This window comes from Chlamydotis macqueenii, chromosome 15, assembly GCF_036417535.1.
Source record: "Chlamydotis macqueenii isolate bChlMac1 chromosome 15, bChlMac1.mat, whole genome shotgun sequence".
NCBI lineage: Eukaryota > Metazoa > Chordata > Aves > Otidiformes > Otididae > Chlamydotis > Chlamydotis macqueenii.
The window spans coordinates 10409082-10423292 of NC_141570.1; the positions used below are offsets into that span (position 1 = coordinate 10409082).

At 39.8% G+C, this 14211-nt stretch overlaps 1 protein-coding gene across 1 annotated transcript; it reads right to left on the reverse strand.

The window, feature by feature from the left end:
- Positions 1-1682: 1682 nt before the first annotated feature.
- Positions 1683-8648, reverse strand: RSL1D1 (ribosomal L1 domain containing 1). The gene is made up of 9 exons (XM_086760178.1): positions 8604-8648; positions 8376-8515; positions 7609-7747; positions 6992-7140; positions 6712-6813; positions 6032-6125; positions 5816-5944; positions 4925-5137; positions 1683-3556 (listed from the first exon to the last, which is right to left on the reverse strand). Exons 1-9 carry the CDS (start codon positions 8637-8639, stop codon positions 3212-3214), a joined length of 1347 nt encoding a protein of 448 aa, XP_086616304.1. The 5' UTR covers positions 8640-8648; the 3' UTR covers positions 1683-3211.
- Positions 8649-14211: the final 5563 nt, after the last annotated feature.

Genomic DNA, 14211 nt, shown 5'->3' on the forward strand with positions numbered 1-14211 from the left:
GATACGTATTTCGGTTCACTCTTGTGTCAGTTAATGAGCTGGTACCTCTCAACACGCCCAAGTCCTCAAGCATAAGAACTATATTTGGCTGTGGTCTCTCTCGCACATACTCTCCCAAGGCCCTTGTATCTGACCGTTTTGTTTAACAATGGGTAAGCTACACTGTTCCAGTAACTGGAAATATCAAGCCAATGTAAATTCTGACAGGCCTGAGAGCATATACAGCTTCCGCATTTGTGGAAGCACAGTGTGCCAAGAAGGATGCCGCTGAGGAAGACTATTCCTCCAATGACAATGAATGCGATTGGCTTCCTACAGTGAGACTACAGACTCTCAATTCCTATCGTACCACTATGGTTCACTTATCATTGCTCCTGCTGAACACTGAGAGTCAAGACTACGTGAAGCCACTTCTTAATCAGTGATGGTGTCACTGACATTATTCCATAAAAGATGTGTCCTTAGGAAATCACAAGCTGAAATCCTCTTATGAAGTTAAAATCATTCTAAGTACTTCAACAATAAAATATCTTTGACACCTAATGACACTTTTATCTTGAGAAGAATTAAGGTACTAAAAAGCCTATACTGCTGTTCTTCCCAATCATTTTCAACCATTGAGTTCTTCCCTTCTAGCCTCCATGTGGCCACTCTGCTTCCAGTACTTCTAAAGAAGTTTAAGCTCACATGAAAAAAAAAAAATATTGGCTATTACCCAGTCTCCTCAAAGCACTTAATGCAAGGATACAGGAGCCGCCTAGAGAAAGCACTGTTTGTTTCTTGAAGCTCTTCAAGAGCTTTAGACGTGTCTTGACCGTTCCATATTTTAAAATATTATTATTCTACACTCTTAATAGAAAAAAAGTTAACAGACCTATTTTTCTATTTAAAAAACCCCAAACCTTAGCTGAGGACAAATAGTACTATTAAAAGTGTTGGGTAAAAGTTTAACCATAGTCCCCTTTTAAAATTCAGACTTATGGGGGTCCTGACAGAACTTGCGGTAATACACCTTTATTTAAGACTGATCATTTTACTAGCCATACCATAAATGGCTTTTATGGTTCATTTCCTCTTTCTTTCCACCTTCAATTTTTAAAGAAAATAAAGATTGTAACTTCAAAGATGTAGTACCTTAAATAATAATTCAGATGTCTATTAAAACCTTTTATTTCTAATGTCAGTCAGAACAAATACTACAGCAATAAAAATGCTTTGTCTATAAGAATTTATACATAAACAGACCAGATTTGTTTTAGTCTCTTAGTGGTCTTTTCCAGAAACGTCCTTACAAAGGCTCAGACGTGACTACTGCACGCTAGCTGTTTACGTAAGACTGAACTTAATACCAATATGCCTTGCAGAGCTAAACCAGCTCAGCGATTGGGGAGGTGTTCTCCACCTTAGCTGCTTCTGCCAGCTTGCAAATCCAGTTATCTTTGTTACATGAGCATTTATAGGAAGGATGTGAAGTGGTGGTTTGGTCCTTACAGCTTTCCAGTTGAAATTAGTTAATTAAAAGCAATTATTTTACACCTGATTTGATTCTGTAACACATCAGCAATAGGCAGTTTTCACTTATTTGGAATGAATGTTACTTTTTCATATTTCCTTCTTTCTTGATTAGAAATGACAAGTCCTCCCAGATCTCTTAAACAAGCAAGAAAAACATTACTAAGAAATAGTTTCCTGATTAAACAAAACAAATTTAATCCCATAATTCAACTCTGAACAAACATAGAGTCTTTTGAGAAGTTGAGAAATGTAACTCCCTGTAACAATGGTAACTTAACTGCTTCTGAGCAAGGGTGACTACTGCAAATGTCTCCAAGTGAAGACCTGTGATAGCTACGTCAAATTATTACCCACTGACTTTCTGAATTCTACTTTTCTTTTTTAATAAAAGAGTACATTGCTCATAGGAAGAATAAAAATCATGTCAGTATTGTCACATCTTATTTAACTGTCAGAATCCTGGATACTCTGCAACATAAAAGGAACAAATTCCGCTATAAATATGTATTATATACAAATTTTTTCCCCAATGGGTTAGTTTGTAGCTGTATCAGTCAGATGCTTTACATATCTCACTTAGCTTGATGAATTCCCGTGCTGCCATTGAAGAAAAGGCACGGCTAACTACTGGAGTCCCAATATAGATTGGTTCAAGATGCTGCAGAATTTCAAGGCAGTACTTGTGGATGCATTTCTCCAGCACCCATAAGCTAGTATGGCACACTATCAATTACTCACACAGAAGTTATGATATAAATTTCATAATTTTCTGCACATCTACAAATTAAGAAGCATCTGCCTTGTATTCTCACTCTGAGAAGGATGTGCAGTAACCATACAGAGAGCAACAATTTGCTATTATGTAAAATTCCAAATATATACACTTTCAGTTTTGCAGTGTTTACTTTTCGTGCCTTTATGGGACTGGTTCACTTAGCTTCTTCAGACCTAGAATTCATACAGCCTTTGGTGGTTTTCAGATGGAAGAAACAGCAATATTGTGGCGAGCATGCAGGGACCCCCTCAATTGTTCCAGTACCAGAAATAAGACTCAAAAGTGAAGGTAAGGAGATTTCGCTTTATGTCATCAAGTATAAATGGTCAAAGCATATGAAGATAAAAGTAAAATTGTCTGTGCCTTTTTTTTTTAAGCACACAAATACCCTAGGTAAAAATAGCTAAAAATACATTGTTTGGCTTGTTATCAGGCTTCTAAACTAAATATCTGGAATAAGATTGATAGATGTCAACCTGTTTTCATTATATTGGACAACCTAAGAAGAAATGGTAGCAGCTATTTCACATTTTAAATCACATGTTAAATAGATTGCTGCTCTTGGTATGCTTCAGCCCTTGTCTGTTCCAGTACTAATCTATGCTTCAGGAAGATGTCACTTATGCAGTAGTTCTCTGCTTTTTGTCTGGAATAGTCCTCTTCCTGCCCTCTGACACTTAAACAATTTGAATGCTTTTAGTTTGGGCCAGGAAAAAATAAAAGGTAAGAAACAGCCAATGAAGATCGTGAGTTTGTTTGTTCCAGCTCCTCAGTTAGAAGGAAACACAAATGAATCATTACAGGTCTCAGGGGAAAAAAGCTCTTGGGATCAGGATTTCTTAAGAAGGTATTTTACTTCCATCAATATGTTTGTTTACTAAAAAGACACCACTGAATGATTATATAAAATACAGACAACATTCATGCTGACTGTGGCCTGCGGACCTTCTTGGGTGTTTGCTTTCGTGCTTTTGAAGACTTCTTGGCTGACTGTATTGATTTGCCAGCTTTGGGTGTTGCAAAAGACTTTGCTTCAGGCTTTTTGGGAGTCATTTTAATATCTTTTTCTTTTATTGCTTCCTTTGGCATGCTGAGCTTCTTGTCTTTCTTCTGTTTTGGTGATGTTTGCAAGTCTGCACGCTCTTCTGTAACTTTATGTTTTGTTTTTGGAGCCTCCAGAGCTAGAGATTGTTTCTTTCTCTTACCAAGAGGTGTTTTAGTTTTCTTGCCCAGGTTGTCACCTTTTTCTGGACTTGGTTCCATTTTCTGTATTTAAGACAAACAAAAAAATTACTCTTCCACCTAAGAAACATCTTTACTGTTTTTCCAAGACGAAGGATCAATGAAAACTAATTGACTAATGCTTCTAAATGACTAATGCTTTCTATCGACTGAACTGTGCCCTAGCCCAAATAATCTGTATACATTTCAGTCTGGAAGCAGAGGATTAAACACAAAACTAAATTGTGAAAATAATGAAAAAATAACAAAATAGTAAGAAAGTAAAGATTTAACAGATGCAAGGATCCTCTTGGCCAGCTTTAAAATGCAGGCTTAACAGACTGAACAGAGATCACCACTACTTGATGTCCAGCTGTACACACACAAACTGACTGCACTCTTATCTGTGCCCTAGGTGTAGCAGTCCCTAGAGTTCATCGCATGTTCCCAAACGACTCTCATGAAAGAAGGCTGCTGTTATCAGAACAATTCATACAAACCAAGTCTAGCTGTATCTATCCCCTGTGTCTGGAAACAGGGCTCTGGCAGTGACCTCACATGAGCTAGTGTAGGTCCTGTTGCAGGAGGGCAGCTTGAAGCAAGCTGTATGAAATTCTTTGGTGGGCCTGCACATGATTGTAGTTTTAGTTTGGGCACCCCTGAAGAGGTGCATTGTTAGAGTTTAAGGATAGACTGCATTCAGGATTGCAGCATAACTAAGCTGAATTTATAACTATTATTGTTTCATTCATCCAAATACCTTTCCTACGTATTTGTTAAGTGTAAATATTATCAGTTTGGTTGTTTTGCAGAGATGTTAATGACATGATCCACATAATCTTCAATACTGACAACAGTAAGTCCGTACAGTATTTCACACAAGCTGCTAGCCCTCAATTTGTATTATGCGATTGCTAACGTTGCGTATTACTATCTAGAGAATGTTGTATGTTCTTGCTCAAGTTTTGCACTCCAGGCAGAAGATGATACATTAAAATTTAATATTAAAGTTTCGAATTTTAAAAATTGTTATTTTCTTGATTAAGCAGTTTCTCAATCATTTACCCTTTATTCTGACTTTAGGCTTGTTATTCAACCTAGACAAAACTGCTGCTATTCAGAACAATACATCAAAGGACAGCAACCACTGGCTTCCTTTGTCTGTAAGAGGAGTTAACTATAAAATAAGAAAAAAAGCCCTCAAAACCAAAATACCCTGAAACAAACCACCTCCCCAAGGTATCTCCCTGCCCCATACACTCAACTCTTGCTTTCATGATATATGCAGGAAAAATCCCATTCACTTGAAGTGTGTTAACACACACAGTTCCCTAAGGAGCAATGAACAATTTAAACAGTAAAATATTTACTTTTAACTGAAATGTGAGTTTCTTAATATTATTAAACAATTACCTTCAGCTCAGGTAAGCTGGCTGTTAGCAAAGGCACCAGTTGTGGAATTTCATCATCATCATCATGATCACCTGCTTCTTGGACAACTTCTATTTTTTCTTTCACCGCAGGCTCCTTGGTAGCAGCAGCAGCAGCATTAATTTCAGTTGTCAAACTGACTTGACTTGAGTTTAGTTTTTTAGCTGCCTTCTTTGGTTTCTTGTTCTTTCCTTTCTAGAATTAATTAGAAGGGTATTTCAGACAAATCCCCATAACATTTCTAAATGTATAATAATTGTTTTAATATGGTTAAAAATAAGATGGTCTAGCAACATTAACTGAAATGTTATTGTTTAACAGACCTGGGCTGCTCCACCATATTTAAAATATGAAAAAATGAATTACTTTCAGAAGTTTAGTATAAATAGCTCATAAATAATGATGATAATGTCACAATTACACAAGTCAATGTCACAAGTTAAGTTGAATATACATGCTCCAAATTTATTTTAGGCAAAAGAAGATAATAATGTTCTAAACCCTACAGTTTAGGACTAGAAACACTTAACTTATTTCCAGTTTGCTTTACAACCTATCAGGGAGTTTCTACAATTTCGTTAGTATTACTGAATGTCTGAAGCGCTCAGAGTAATAGAATCATAGAATGGTTTGCGTTGGAAGGGACCTTCAAAGGTCATCTAGTCCAACCCCCCTGCACGGAGCAGGGACATCCCCGACTAGCTCAGGTTGCTCAGAATCAGGAGTGCCTAACCCATTTGGAGCCATAAATGCCTGGAATGAACTGCTAAAATGTTAAAACCCAACACATCAGGCATTATAATGCATAAAGGAAACCCAAGAAATAGTTGTTCCAATTTGGTTTTATGGAAAGTTTGAATATTTTTTTTTTACCTTTACTTCCTTTTTTTTGAGAGATGGCTGTCTGTCAAGCTCATCCAAGTTGGAGATATTTGCAGTAAAAATCGGAAGTGCAACTGATTTAAGAGTTTTGAGGTGAAGAATTTTTACATTTTTCCAATTCTGCAACAACAAAACCAGTATATTATGTAAAAATAGCAAGGCTGAATTATGAACCAACTTGACTTTAATGCAGTCAATCAGCAGTACCTTTGGTAACTTCGTAGCAATCACCTTAGCTGCTGCCATGACATTATCTACTATCTCATCAGCTTTCATTCCGGTGTGACCTATATGTGATGTACTGAAAAAAGAGCAATATTTATATGCAAGCAAATAAAACATACTTTGAGTTACTCGCTCTTAGGCATACCCAGAAATGCAAAAAAACCCCCACTTATCTGCAATTATCTTAGCTTCCATAAAGGATGGCTGGCTATTGCAAAGTCTTTTGTAGTAACAGTCAAAATACATCTACCCTTATTAATCCTTCCCTACTGGGATATGCAACTTCTGCCCTGTATTTACCAATTTAGATCCTTTTAGATGCACAATAAATGAAAAAAGTCTTACAAGAATAGAGTATTTTGGAAGTAGTGTTTATCTAATTTAACAGTAATATTTTTCTAAGATTGTACATGCTGTTGGACAGCAACAGTTACCTAAAAATTCCTTAGGTATAAGGAAAAAGAGACAAAAAGTAAAACTTTTTAGTAAGTAAAACTACTGATTTCTTTATAGGGGTTAAGGTTCAAAATGGCCCATATCTAGAATGGTGATCCTTAACCTCTTTTATTCACATATTAATAGAACAAAACCAACTAACTTAAAATTCCTACAGTTAAGGTACAGCCAGCCTTCAAGTGAAGTATTAATCTGCTCATACTTACTAACAGCACCCTTTGTTGGTAACTGGGAGCGTAGTCCCCTGGATATGCTTTTGTAGTTCCTTAGCAAGATTTTTGGCTTTCAGGTTTACAGATAAAGGTACCCTAAAAATGAAAAAGGGGAAATGAATTAAAAAAAATTAAAAACCACAAACCAACCAAAACAAAACCAAGCCACCCCCACCAAATGACCAACCAGAACTTTACTAAGAAGAATTTAATATTTAAAAAAAAAAAAAAAAAAAAAAAAGGCAAAATGGATATACATAATATAAAGACCTACTTTTTCCTTTCATAAAAGTGTTTTCCTAGATGCGAGGGCAAGAGCCTTCTAATTCGGTCATCAGACAGAAAGAGACTGAATCTGTTCAGGAGGCGACGCTTTGCTTCAAATAGTTTATATTCTTTTTTGAGAGTTTTGTATGAGATGATCTGCAATACAAGTAACAGTTTAGTCCCCATTGCTGAAAACACAGCGAAATCAACAAACAGAACTTAAGTACATAGGAACATCTAAATCAGGGTTAAATACAACAGAAACACTTTCTAGTGTTATTGCTAGTAGCATAAACAATCCAAACCAGCTGCAAAGAACTCAAATATTCTTTTACATTGTGCGTTTCTGCAGTTGCTTACTCAAACTAAATATTGCACATTTACCTAGCAATTATATCTGATTGCTAAATATACTGTTTCAAATTGAAGAAATTATACGGGGTAAATTTTGACGTTTAGAAAAACTACAGTTTGAATAGTCAGAAAAATATTACAAGAGGTCATTAACTCAGAACCATTGAGATTAGAATATTAAACAGCAGAAAACAAAAACTACTCTCCCTTTTCGTTGGTACAAAAGGAAAGGAATGACAGTACTGTACCATACCATCATGTATGTCTTACCTGGCTAATACTTCTGATCCCGTTCTGGATTAAAAGTTTCCTGTAGAGATTTTCAGTCTGTTCTGCTGATAAATTTGGTTCGTCCTTTGTGAACAGGCAAATCTCAGCTGTTTCTGGTCGAATGCCATGGGGCAGTGGTCTACAACAAGAGTATGATGTAAACAGGGAATGTCTAAGAGCAGAAGTAAGTGTTTTCCAGAACTAGGTCTACACAGATAGATCTACTAGGCCCAAATAAATAGCTGTAAACTTTCTCAATACAGCGTAGCTGCAGTTTAAAAGAAAACTTATAATTCATATTCGGTTTTGGTTATGACAAGAGCGAAGAAGGGGTCTTTGCAATGACTTGGTGGTGGGTTAGGACAAAGAAGAGACCGATTTATTTTCCTGAGCTTCTGGACTGAAAAGCACGCAGCTTGTAACTGCCAGCCAGCAAACCCACTGTTCTCCGCGTGCGCAGAGCGGGCGCAGCCGAGCCCCCGGTCACAGCGGGGCAGCGCAGGGGTCCGGCCCCACAGGCCTGGCTCACGGCACGGCAACTGCCGGGGCAGCGCAGGGGTCCGGCCCCACAGGCCTGGCTCACGGCACGGTAACTGCCGGGGCAGCGCAGGGGTCCGGCCCCACAGGCCTGGCTCACGGCACGGCAACTGCCGGGGCAGCGCGGCGGCCCTCAAATCCCCTACGCTCCGAATCGGCAAAGCGCTCTTTCCCAGGGGAAAGGACACGAGCAGCCCCTGTAACCACACGGCCGAGGGTGAAGTTCTTACATTTTGATGACCTGTGCCACCCGCGGGACCTTCCAGACCGTCAGCACAAGGTGGACGTTCTCGCTCTCGTTGAGGAGCAGCGCGTTGCCCTTGGCCTTGCTTCTGGCGAAAGCCAGGAGAGCCTCCACCGCCTTCTTCACCTGCAACGGCACGGCAGCGGCAGCAGCCGCGGTTACACCTCACCCCGGGCCGGGCCGCCCGCGCTCTCGGCCCGCCGCCCCGCGGTACCTGGGCGCGCTCCAGATACTCCGGCCCCTGCGCCATGCCTCCGCCGCCGCCACGTGCAGCCGCCGCGCCTGCGCACACGCCGCCTTCCGGGACACGGCGGCGCAAGTCCGGGGGGCGGGGCTCCCCTTTCCGCCCCGCCCCGCCTCTTGGCCGTGAGGCGCCGGCGCCGTGCGCGGAGGCCTGGCCGCGGGTTGAGGCTTGTGGTCGCCGTGGGGGTGACCGTTGGTGGTGCTGCGTTGGTCCAGCCCGGGGTGCTGGTGGCCGCCCTTGCCTGCGGAAGCGTGTTCGGGTGGCCCGTGCTTGGCTTGCTGTCCCCCGGGTCCGTTCCAGCAGAGCTGCTCCCCAGCCCGTGCTGTGACAAGGGGCTGCTCCTTCCCAAGGGAGATTTGCATTTCCCTGTGTCGAGTATCGACAGGTTTGTGTTGCCTCACCTCTCCAGCCTGTCTGGGTCCCTCTGGACGTGAGCCCTGCCCAAGTGTGTTGATTGGTCCCCATCTGCACACTTGGTGTGACCATGCTTCAGGTCACTGATAAAGATACCAAACAGAACATCCCCCAGGATAAATCCCAGCAGTACTCCGTCTGTTCCTGGCCTTCAGGTAGAGCCTTATTCCTGCCCTCAGAGCCTCGGATGTTAGCCATCTAGTTGGCCACCCACCCAGCCCATAATGTTTACGATACAAGAATGCTGTTGGAAGCTGTGCTGAAGTTGAGGTGAATGCCATCCAATCCCTTTTATCTCATCTGCAAATGTAGTCATTTTTGTCACAGAAAGTAATCAGATTGGTCAGGATGATTTGCAGTTGGTCAGTCCATGCTGATTGTTCCCCAGGACCTCCTTCATATGCCCAAAAATGTATTCCAAGAGGGCTTGTTCCATTATTATCCCGGGGACCAAGTAAGCATGACTGGTCTCTGGCTCCCAAATCCTCCTCTTGGCGTTTTCTGAGGAAACAAAGAGGTGGAGGAACATTAGCTTTTCTCCAGTCATTGGGACCCTCCCTCAGTTTCCTTTCAAAGATGACAGAGTCTTGCTCTGACTTCAGCCAGCTCTCGGAATCCTTGAATGCAGCCAGACTGGACCCAAAACCATCCCACACGTCCTTGTTTGGCCTTTTGCTACTGCCGTGGCAGTAGAAGGTTTTCTTTTTGCCCTTGACGTCCTGGCCCATTTCAGCTGTAGCTGAGCTTTTATCCTTCTAAGACATTAATGCCTGAACAATGTTTCTAGATTCCTTCTTTGCAGCCTATCCCTGATTTTACCTCCTGTATTACTGTCTTTTTGCACTGGAGTGCTGTCATAAGTTGCCTGTTCAGCCAAGCCAGACTCCTGATAGATCTACTTGTTCTCCTGGGGATCAGGAGGGACTGTACCTGTGGTTGGAGGAGGTTGTTCTTAAAGACCTGTTGCCAGCTTTCCTGAGCTCCTTTGCCCTTCAGAGCTGCCTCCCATAGGCTCCTGTCTACTGGTTCTCTGAGTAAACCGAAGTCTTTTACCTGAAGTCCAGGGGCTGTACTCTGCTACTCACCTTCCTCACACACCTCTCAGTCTCTTGAACTCCACCGTATCCGGGTCACTACCGTTGAGGCTACCACTGATTATCACGTGCCAAACCATGTCTTCCTTATGTGTGAGTAGTAAAGGCAGAAATGCTGCATCTCTGTTTCAGTTTAGAAATGCACTGACTGAGCTATGTGTAGGTTCATTGTGGCGTGCTTATTCCACCCAGTTCCATGCTGGGTAAATGCATTATTTTGAGATCAAGTCCAGCCTGGAGCTACTCTGGCCTCATTCTCGCAGTGCTGTGTGCACCCTGACAGCTTTTGGCTGTCTGCATTCATCACACAGGTAAGCTGCGACCTGGATAATGCAGCTATGCACAGCCAGGGGTTAAATACACATGAAATTAGGAGTCTTAGTCATTCACTCTTCTCCTCTAGATTTTTTTCCTGCTCTTTGCCTTTCTAGTTATGGCTTTATTCATTCTCATCACATGGCTGTCCACAAAATTTGTTGCTCTGTCCATGTGCCAGTACAAAAAGAAGGAAATTAAAATACCCTAGTCTGCTGACAAGGTGCTTTATGTCGTCATTTATGTTTTCATTCTGCCGGTAGTGTTCACAGAGCAACAGTGGAATAGTTGATGGCTTCAAGACTTCTCCAGACTTAGGAAACAACTACATGGTCATATACAGGTATTAAAGAGTGAAAAAAAATCCTGGAAAATGGAAGTTTTAATTTTCTGTTGTGTGATTTGTACAAATAAAGAAAATAAATGAAACCGGCTGAGAAAAAGAAAAGCTATCCTTTGTAGCCAGGTAGTCGTATGAAGTATTGATTAGAGAAATTCCTGAAAGGCTAGGAGCATGCAGCAGCAGCCATATAAGGCAGACTCGTTAAAATATTTTCAGCACTGGTAGGACTTATGCATAGGATACTAGCTGTGGTGTTTTATAATCTGATAATTGTTTTAGCCTTGCTCCTATCTCTGCATAGGCTTTGCATATTTTAGAGCAGCCGTGTTTTAATAAAACATCAACATATTAGTGTGACATGTTAAAACAAACCAGAAGTCGTCAGATGACTGGGACATCTCTCTAAAAATAAGCCAGGCTAGTCTTGTCGGACATTATTGAACATTATGTTTGAAGTCTGACTGTACTGGGTCAGCATAGCATTAATAGGATGGAACTAAAGGGACTATTATTAATGACTCACATTCAAATTTTTCACATAACCTCTCATGTGAGAACATTTTTCTGCCACATTTTAAGTCTGACATGACTAAATTTTACTAGATGTAGTTTAACTCACTTAGTATGATCATTTTCTCTTGAAAGGTGTTTCACATGGCTAACAGAGCTGTCTTGGAAAAATAAGTTAATCTCTGGATAAGAAATATTTCAGTTTAATACAGCATGCAATGAATATAAAGTATGCATTTTTAATGTAGCAAGTTCACAAATTAATAGTTATACTTACAAGGGAAATTAGGTTTGTTACTTTCATCAATGTTATTGCTACACACTAAACATGTTCTGCTGTAGCCCTTAATTTAACTTTTTTTTTTATTATGAAAGTATGTAGTTTTCCTTCAGCCATTTGTCACACTTATTTAAATGCTAAGATTTAAAATAGCATAATTGCAAGCCATTCTACCTCCTTACTTATTTAAGAGGATGTTTCTGTATATCCTTAATTTTATACTTTCTCCTAGGAAAAGGGATGTACAAGTGTTTCTGCTGTAAACAGGTCTTTGAGGTTTAAGATTATTCCCTTAGTGTGCATCCCAAAAGTTCCAGTACCAGGCTTGTGTTCCTCCAGATCAGCTGATGGCAGATGTCAAAATCATAGGTCTCTGCAAGTTTACTTCTTGCAACAAAACTAGCACAAAGAATACGCAGAAATTAAACCAGGAGTAAGAAGTCCCTTACAAAAGAGATCTCACAAGAGAATCTCCCTGCTAGATCTGGAGTTCAAGCACTAGTTTTCTTTAGATTGTGTTCCTTTGCAATCCTAGCGTAAGCCTCTAGCTATAATCTAATTAACTGTCAGACAGACGGATGCTTACAGTGCAAGTTATTCACTTATTCAAAGACTACTTTCTCAGAAGAACAGAGGCACCTGTCTTTGTGACACAAGCTGTAAAGTTTTCTTGTTATAATCCTTTGCCTATCATCAGTTCCACAGGCTGAACAGATGACAGGGACACAGCTGCAAGCACCTTTTCTTCATCCAACAGTTAGTCCATCGTGTCTTTTATTACTCTTACTCGGAAATATGTGGATTTTTTTAGGTATATGTAACTGAGGGGAGATGTAGAAAAACACAATTTACGTTGGAAGTTGAGAATTTTTGGGAAGGAAAACCAATGAAAGGATACGTATTATTAAAAGTTATATATACACACAACAGATTTTGGGTTTGTTAGCATAAATTTCCATTTTATATTAAGACTAGACTCCTTTCTAGCATTTCTTCAGAGGAAAAGAATATTTTGTCCAGTTTATAGTGCATTAAAATTAACAGAAGGAAAGAAACAGGTTCACAATATAAAATCTTCAGAAGTAACTCCAGTTTTGTTGGTATATTTTTCTTTACCAAATCCTCTAAGGGTATACAAAAACAGCAGAATAAGTAAGAGCCTTTAAGTATCAGTTCAGGAAGAAAACAGTCTTGTCTGGAGTACATTTCATCTGCTTTAACATAATCATTTAAACAGTCTGCTTCAGAACCAAAAAGCCAGAGTAATACAGAATCAAGGACTTGGGACATTGAAACAATCTTTTTTCTTAGGTAATATCCAGTAGTAAACACTTAACATAGTTAACAGTAGTAAACAATTAACATAGTTTTTAATATATGGACTGGTGCCATAAGTAGTCTAAACCAGAGGTTCTTCATTGAGCAATTTTTGCTGAGAATTTATGCCACTGAAAAAAATCTGTAGAGGGACATAAAATTCATGACAAGCAAATATCCCCGTGGATAAACCTCTTTAAAGCAGCCATTTTTCTTACACCACTATTACACCATCATCAATAGCTTGTTATTCAATAATACAAATTACTACCAAGTACGTGTCTCGGGAAACCAGTGCCATCACGTTTGTGCATCGGTTCCCGATTGTCTGCAAAGATGACCAAGGTAGCTAGAATGGGTTCGAGTAGGTAGTTGATGGCAACATTGCTCAACAGATTGGTGTTCCAATTCCTCCATTTGCTGTGCTTTACTTCTTTTAACTTGCAGAAACAAGTAATTATTTTCCTGTCGCGAAATAATTAGTACTGCTGCACATTCAGATTTTTTTTTTTTTACATTTAATTATTGTTATGTATACCAAGGCTTTCAGTTCAAGAACATACAAGGTCTTAATTTATAGAATTATAATTTATGTTTTTATAAGTTACATCATGGCTATACACTTAAGCCATATCCATGCTACAAACTTTGGCTAACAGTCAGGGAGAATATGTGTGATCCTCATCAGTACCACATTGCACATACAGATTGCTGTAAATGCCGTTATACTAGGGGGGCAAAAACCCCCAAATCCTTCCTTTCTGCAGAAACATGCTCACTGTTTTGCTGGTATGAGTTACATTCAGCCCAAGACCCATGAATACTCTGCCAGTATCCTATGTTAGCACAGTTATACTGGTAGTGCTCCTAGGGTTGCTATAGCTTCAATCCAACTTCTATTTCCCTTTTTTTCCCTGCCCCCCCTCCTTCCTTTCAACTGTTCTGGTTGCACAGCTCCTTTATTTTTTTCATCTTCAAAGCAGCATACCACATGTTTTCACAAATGGAAGTTTTCAAAATGGCCATTTAAAAAAGTTTTATTACATCAGTGTATCAGCAAATAGTATTTATTTCAAACAAAGCCACATCATCTTTTTTCTTCTTTCATCTAGATTTAGCTGTACTTGATAGCAGTATAAATGGGACTATAAAATGGAGAATGGAGATGAAATGAAAAAGTTGAGATGTAATCTGAGGACTATTCAAATGTACTTTCAGCTCTTCTACCCAAAATGCAGCCCATTTGTGTAGATTTATGCCTTACATTTTCATCTCAGTACTGAGATGAAATATTTACTTTACAGA